Source organism: Contarinia nasturtii, unplaced genomic scaffold (assembly GCF_009176525.2).
Source record: "Contarinia nasturtii isolate CC-2019 unplaced genomic scaffold, AAFC_CNas_1.1 Cnas_scaffold_3007, whole genome shotgun sequence".
NCBI classification, from domain to species: domain Eukaryota; kingdom Metazoa; phylum Arthropoda; class Insecta; order Diptera; family Cecidomyiidae; genus Contarinia; species Contarinia nasturtii.
Genome location: NW_022200323.1, coordinates 1 through 8,600, shown reverse-complemented (window position 1 = coordinate 8,600; position 8,600 = coordinate 1). Strand labels below are relative to the sequence as shown.

The following is an 8,600-nucleotide window of genomic DNA, read 5'->3' as shown; positions in this document are numbered from 1 at the left end:
AACGTAAATTGAAGGTTCTGTGATCCGGAATGATCAATAATTGTCTGAAAATGATGTGTGCAATATTTAAGCTTTCTAACACAGCAGTAATTCATATAAGAAATTCATTTTCGGTACCAAGTGGTGACCCCATCGAAATATACGTATATATACAAAAAAGGTATGTATTCACGCATTTTAGACGTTCATTTTGCCGTGAATTATCCGATATGCCTGTATAACTCTTACAATTCGGTAGCACAATAATTTTGAAGACATTTATTGGAGTTAAACAAGTCTTTATAATGAATTTTCCAATTTTTTTGTGGAAAATTCAATTTTGTTGCATTTTAATCACAATTTTCAATTCTTTTCAATCAAAACGTCTGTATACGTACTGTTTATAAAGAATATACACTTTCAGGATGATAATGGGATTTGAGTGACACGTGATTGTACAATCATAACCAGTAAGGCGAATGCTGCAAGAGCTTTCAAGTTTTAGAGGTACAGGATCCCATTCCATTCATTCATATGACAATGTGATTCACTCGGATAGTATACTATACTGCACTATGACTAAAGATCAGATGTTATTGATAATGCAATGTCACAAATTGAGTAAAATACATGAAAAGTTCAGATGCGGAAGAGTTTTGGCCTTTTTATTCAAGAAAGTGGCGAAAATATTATAATTTTTGTCATTTTTCTGTATTTTTTCTTTAATGTCTCCATTTGGTACCAAAAATGAATTTATGACATGGAATACTTTGCACACATTAATTTCCATGTTAATTTAAGACAATTATTGATCATTCCGGATCAGGAAACCTTTAATATTCATACATTTGTGTTCAGAAGTGAATAGTTTTGAAAATCAGGATTTTTGAAAATGTTCAATGAAATGTTGTTCCATGGTGAAGGTATCAATTTTTGAATTTGAATGATTTTTTCTACTAGAATGTGTTATTTGGGTCCTGTTTTGATGATTGAAGCATAAAAATAAGCAATACTGAAAGTATAGTGTATTTTTATGCCTTACAAAAAAAATTAAAAAAATTCAAAAAAATCCAAATTTTTCCCATTTTTGATACTTTGATACGCCATTAGACATATGGTTTATTGGGCAAAAATGCTTGTTAGGACCCATAGAACCAGAATCGCGATGAGCACTTGAAGATTTTTTCGGCCCCCTACAAATTGACCCACCCTAATATATATACTTGTTCTTATGTGTATTACATTGTATTCTTATGCTTTACCTCACATTACACTGACAAAACCAAGGTTATGATTTTGACAACACCGTGTTGTAAATGGTTACATTCCAACGAATATTGTGAAGTAGCCAACAATTGTTGTCGTTGTGAATACATCTCGTTCAAAGTCATCACGACTTTGATGAGGCGTATTTCAGCGATTCACGCTTCGTGTGAATACGTCGCATCTCCTCATAAGTGAGTGAGCGTAAAGTGAGTGTAAGAACGACGATGCAAAGAAGATTATTGAGTCAAAATCACTCATCGCATTGAAACGAGTGTGCGTGTGTATTTTTTGCATTTTCTCTTTGCACCGTCATCCTGCCATACGCGCGAGCGACATCACCCTTGTGTGAATATGAGCATGAAAGAAACAGAAGCAGTATACGCTGTGTATGTCTGATATATCTCGCACACTAAGACATCGTTGATTTGGCATGCAATTAAAATATTAAAATCATATTTTCGTTTTTTTCAACTTTGGACGTCATGCAGAACACAATGGAAATCGGTGAGTTATTGTTATATATAAAAAAAAGCATTCAGGCTACTACGATATTCTTAATATTTAATAGCGGTGTTTTCATTCCTTTTGTGTGTACGTTGAAATAAGAATATTAAAAAAATACTACAAAGTAAAGTGTTATTTCAATTATTTATCGGGCAAAACAGTGAAAAAAACCATGGTCTACTTGATCATGAAAGTTTTCTCATTTCATTTTTACTATGTTGATTTTGTTGCGTACTGACCTTCGATAATATTTTAAACTTTAGACACCGCCAGCTCTGACAGTAGTTTCACTTTTAGTGAAGATGACGAGGAAATGGGATTCCCTTCAATGGATATGACCCGTCAAATCAATTTGCGGCGAAAAATCGTGAAGGAAAAGGATGGCGTGACAAAAAAATTTGTCATGGCAGAGGAACGCATGTACCCATTAGCAAGACGATCAGTTAAATTGTCTAGCATTGCTGAAAATGTTAGTATGCAATCAAGCGACCAATCAAACGTTGATGATGGTATGCCAAGTATCGAAGATGATGTGTTGAATTCATCAAATGAAAATTCAAACCCAAATCCATTGACCAATGTTTCTATGTACACCAAACTTGAAAGCCAAACAATTCAATCGGCCGATGGAAAATCTGTTGCTTCTGAACATCCATCACCAAACTGTGCATTTATCGCTGACCCAAACAACTCCAACGACCCATCAGTCGGTGCATATGTTCAAGTTGAATCGAGACGTTTGAATCTTTCGCAAGAAATTTCGAATGAAATAGGTAAATATACACATCGTTTTAATCGATTGCAGTTGTTTGGATTTTTACGTTTCCGTTTGTTTTGTTCATAGCGAATGGTTTTTTGGAAAATCAAGCTGTTTCGATCAATAATTGCCCGTATGTTGGTGATATGATGGTTGTTTGCCACGAAATGAACATATCTAATGATCTTTCAAATGTGTCGGGTAATGTAGCCACTGTATTCGATCCAAACGAAATTTGGCAAGAAATTCCAGCTGCTATTCAGCCCAATCTTGATGTTGCAAGCAATGCAGCAATTTCGAACGAACAACACTCGTCAAATGAAGGAAACATTTCGGAAGTTGAGCTCAAACATCCAGTTGATTCACTTGCAAACGCAATTGTCATGGCCAATCAAGACGAGATCATTGTGATTTCAGACGATGAGACTTCTCTGGGTGAAATAAAAGTCAAACAGGAGCCGCAAGGAACATCGAACATGGAACATGTTATCGCGGTCTTGTTGAAAGAAAATCAAAATCTACGTATCCATGTGAATGCACTTCAAAGCCGTGTTTTGCAGCAAAGCAATAGTACATGGGATCCACTTGCGTCATCAACAATGATGTCGAGCAATGATAAGGAAAACTGCGATCCAAAGTAGTTCAAACGATTATTATTCGCATGAAATTAAATATTTCATTTCTATTCATATTTCCATTTCATTTTTCAACCTTAAATTTTTCCATTATTTACTTCTAAAAATAAGATTTAGAAAATATGATTTTTATTTTAAATCAAAATATGTAATCGCAATAAAAAAAAGTTCCCAATAAAATTTAAAGAAACAAAAAATGTAACGACTGAATGCTGTACACATGCTTATTCATTCTTGAGAGATTCAAAAAAAAAATTGAAATAAAACATCACTGTAAAATGAATATATATGGGTAAGTGGCTGCTGTATCAAATTGCTTTGCGTATTTGAATGTAAATTTGTTTGTACTCAACTCACATCGTGTTCAGTTTATATGGTGTGTGTATTCAATGTATATACATAATAAAACAAGTTTCACGACTGAAAAAAACATGCGATGTAAAATCGAAATAATTGCTCTGAAAAAAAAACAACAATAACAGAATGAAATGAAATAAAACTTTTTTAAGATTTTTCAAATTTATTTGGCTCTTTTGTTACTATTTCAGTCGTTCCAAAAGTGAGATATATTAATTTTTCCTTAATCAATTCAAATGGGCAAACAATAATATTTTCTGTTGCAACAATTTCAGTCATGTGATAATTTTTCTTCTGAACATTATATACTTTTATCAAAACAAAATATTTTGAGTCAGCAACTATATAAAAAACAGCCGATCCAATTGTGCCATCAATCAATTCAAGAAAATGATCTATTGATTTTGTAGTTGCGCTAAATAAAGATTTGAATACTGTTTTCCCAATTGTTATAGTGGCTGTTTTCGAATAGTTTTCTATTCCATACTGCATCAGAATGTGATCGTGATCGTTTGTAATTTTGTTGTTGACCGAAAATAATTCAGTCCTTTTGGGTGGAACTTCTGCAGTGTTACTCCTTGATGTTATATATTTTTCAGTGATTTGATCGAGAACGTGAAAACCACCTAATGAATATTTCGTTAAAATTCCCATATTTGTCTCAAACCCAAAGCATGAATGGCACCATAAAGGTCCAGTTTGGCGTACAATATGACCGTAGTGTCTCAACAAATGTATATTCATTGTGACTGCACTTAGACCGTAAAATGCCTCGAATAAGTCGCAAAAATTGCATAACATATTTTCTGCTATTTGTATGTCTTCTTCTTTAACTTTTTCTTTGCACAGAATATAAATTGAAGCAGAAAGAAGTTCAAAGTGTTTGATGTATTGAATATCGATCAAATTACGCAATGCGTATCGTAGATAAAAAAACAACAAATATTTATATTCAATTGACCTGAAAATTCCATGATCATCAAGTTTACAAGGCTTATGTCTTATACGGGAATAAGGTTTCAGTGACGTTATCCGACGATTGAGTATAATTTGATTTGATTTGGATATGGATTTGAAATTGTGTGTTGACTTTGTGTTTTCCAAGAAATATTAAAAGAAGACGTTTGAACGCTCCAAGTGCGCCGTGCATGTAATCGGTTGAAAATGAATTAATTAAATCGAAATCAGGAAGCGCCATCAAGCAGCTCTTACCATGTACACCGTTCGAAATTATCCCTTTGCATGCATCAGAAATGGTCCCAGAATGAGTTCGTAGATTTGATGGAACATCCTCTTTCCCGTATCGAATTCGGATTCTATCCTCTTTGTTTGAAATACCGGGATGTAAACATATCGAGCACGCATTCTTACCGGTTGGATATTTGAAATTTTGTAGATGTGCTCTCGCTGGCAAATCACAACTACTATAAATTAACTTCGGCAAAAAATTGTATTGATTTTTATCATAAATCATTTGAATTCCATTTTCCGATAAATTTCGTAAGTCTCGCAAAAGTGGATATAATATAAGTAGAATGTAATGCACTTCGCACCGCCATTTTGGTATCAAATTACCAAAATGGCGGTGCGAAGTGCATTGTCAAATTTGACAGATGACATGTCAGTTGGTAGCTGTCATGTCATCTGTCAAATGTAATTCTACATAACAAAATTTTTTCATTGACATAACCAGATTTTTGAAAGAGTTCCCACATAACCAAATTTAGGGTGATGACATAACCAAACAATATGTAATTTCACATAATCACATTTTTTAGAGAGAGTGAATAAATAATACCACAGATTTATTGTTCAAATTTTTGTCTTTATATATATGGAAAAAACAGATTTATTTTTCAAATTTTTGTTATCTAATGTCACACGGATAATTTAAACAAAAACTTCTGGTTTTTTTGAATATTCATGATCATGAATTTCTCCTCCTTCAGTAACTTGTACGGTGTCAGTAACTTGTACGGTGTCGGTAGTTTGTCCTCCGTCATCGATTTCAACTTGATCATCTTGTGCACCTTGTTCAACTACGAATAGAAAAATGAAAAAAATATTAATTGATAGCAATAATTTTTAAAAAGAAAAATAAATGTTATCAATTACCTGATTTTTTGTTTTTTTTTGATAACTCGTCGTCGTCGGTTTTTTTGGTTCTTTTTCTTGGAGTTAGTGATGGCATTTTCTGTTTCGTTGACTTGATTGTTTGCTTTTGCGGCGAATCAATTTCCCATGCTGATTACCCTAACGGTTATTGTTTGGCTGCATTTGATCTTACTCCCGACCTTTCGTGTAGTGAGTCTCATTGGAACATCATAAAAAGTGGAACATTAAGAGCAGAAATACGATTTGCTGAGGCCTTGAAAAGTACAGTTAACCTTATCATATTTGCTGAATTTGATAACGTGATTGAAGTAGATAAGAACCGGAATATTATTTTAGACTATAGTAGCTAAAAAATGGATACAATATCAATTATAAGAACGGTTGCACCATATCAAAAAAAAAAAACATATTCAAAGGTGTGTTTCCGTGTGATTCACTACCAAATAACTTTACTTTACCAGCAATTTTTATAGTTAATTTGTCTCCACAATACGAACCAGGTTCCCACTGGATTACTATTTATATAAGTTCGAAAGGTTTAGGATATTATTTTGATAGCTTTGGTCTTCCATTGAAAAATATTCATATATTAAGATTTGTCAAAAGGCATTCACGTCAAATAAATTATAACAAGAAACAAATTCAGCATATAACTTCAATTAAATGTGGCAAATTTTGTTGTGTATTTGCAATTTCAATATTAAAAAATTATACCATTCAGGCATTTATGATCAAGTTCGCGAAAAATTTATTTGTAAACGATCTAGTGATAGAAAATATGTATAATTATTTAAAAAAATAATAAAAAATGTAGGGATTGTTTTAAACAAGAATAAATTTGATTTTATTGTCATTTCTTACTTACTAATTTACAGAAAACCATACGGTCTAGTTTCTATCTTATCACTACCAATTCTTATTCTTTTATTTCCATTTACCTTAAATTTATATTTTTTAATATCTGTATAAATTTTACTGTCTTGTGTGCGGAATATACCATCATTTTCTAAGCTAATGTAGGCATTTGATTTACTTAAAACTAAATTTCGCATTACTTCAAAATTGATTAATTTTGCATTAGTATAATTTAAAGTAATTCCCTTGACTTTGCATACAATCTTGTCGGGCTTATTGGGTTCTTTAACGACGAACGCGTAACTCTTTTCAGCTGTGAAAACAGCTTCTGAAATATAGTTTCCGTCTAATTCGTCAGTAAGATCACCCAAATAGTCACCTATTGGTAGCGGCTCTTCATTAGGTTTGCATGTATAAATGACAGAGTCAGTGTCATAATATAATACGCGAGTTTGCAGCTTATCAAGATACATATATAAATGTAATCTTGCCAACGCTGTAGTATATGCCGCTAATACTACATTTGTTTTTGGATTTTCCTGCACGCAATCAATACGATGTTTGTATGAAACAAGCAGCGAATCGTCGTCCAATCCAAAAAAAGTATTCACTTCAAATGATGGGTTAGTCATTAAATTTAACAAATGATTGGCAGTCTTGACGATTACCTTTTTTGTTTTATCATCTCTCATGCCGAGACGCCCCCAAAAGCTATTCAAGGCTAGCTTAGCTAAGCTACGTAAACCTTCATTCTTTTTTATTTTGACATGCTCTAATTTCATGCCTTCATGCTTTTCGAAATCAGCGATGTATTTCAATTCATCAGATCTGATTTTACACCATGAAGGAAACCCCGAGGCCTCTGTTTTTATTTTTAGAAAAGTATTTATATATTCAGCAAACAATCCACCTTTTTTGGTTACTTTGTCGTACTGAGTCATTTCATATTCCCAGGCTTCATATATTTTTCTGACATGGTAACCTTTATTTACTGCCACTCTTAGTTCATCAGCGATATATGTACCTCGTATCATTCGCTCGTCAGGTGTATGACTACATTCACCGACATTTAATTGCTTGGTGCATGAATAGCATAATGAAAATATTAACTTATTGTGCATCTTTATACCAAGTACTGGTTGAAACAATCTTTTTGGTGGAAGTATATCGGCCTTTATCACACCATCGATGTTAAATACGTTTCGGCCTTCAAGATCTGACCCAAGCAGAATTTTTGGACTCCAATTGGATATTTGCCATACTTATTTATATATGGATACAAAGAGGTCACATCTTTGTAGAAATTTTTTTCACCAGGGGCAACTTTGTGGTACATTTTGCAAACACCTGTTCGACCTCCCATGAATGCATCCCGTGGATTCAGTGGATCGACTTTTAAGTGATCCAGAGTAATAATATACTCATTTATTTCAGGGTTTTCTTTTAACATTGCATCAAAGTCATGCTCCCATATTTCAATCAGTTCGAATCCAAGTGCACGTATTTTCTTGGCACGTGATATAGTCGATTCGTAGAGAAGACTTAATTTTGAATTTCTTTCAGGATTCGCGTGATATTGATTGGGAAAACATTCAACACATTGATGCCAATAACACCCCAAAAAACTGAATACTTTGTTGGGGTAAGCAAATCCATCAACTAATATATCATTGGCTATACGAACTTCACGTCCGTTTGCTGCCGAATGAATTTTTAGTTTTCTTACATTGGCCTCCCATTCAAGCCACTTTATGGCTTTAACAGATTGATTATCTGAAAACCTATATCCATTTCGTGGTATAATGGATATTTGCTGATTTTTCATGAAAAGCGAAGTGAATATTTGCATTGTTGTGCCCGGCAAGGTAGTTTGATAAAATGGCTCAACACCCGTAATTGTATGCAACAAATTTCTAAATTTTAAACAGGCCTTTTTCAAAATATTCACATCCTCTATACAATATTTCAATAACTCATCTTTGTTATTAAATATTGTATTTTTATTCATTTCCTCTTCATGCCATTTTAATCGGGTAGGAATATCAAAACGTATTTTGTACTGAAATGTCACTTTTGCAAAAAGATTTTTACATCCTACCGCCATCTACTTTCGTATCGATTACTATTCTAAT

At 33.1% G+C, this 8,600-nt stretch overlaps 1 protein-coding gene across 1 annotated transcript; it reads right to left on the bottom strand.

Annotated features, from left to right (window-relative positions):
• Nucleotides 1-7,645: 7,645 nt before the first annotated feature.
• On the bottom strand, nucleotides 7,646-8,476 carry LOC116349638. Its single transcript, XM_031781174.1, has one exon. The coding sequence runs from the start codon at nucleotides 8,474-8,476 to the stop codon at nucleotides 7,646-7,648; it is 831 nt and encodes a 276-aa protein (XP_031637034.1).
• Nucleotides 8,477-8,600: the final 124 nt, after the last annotated feature.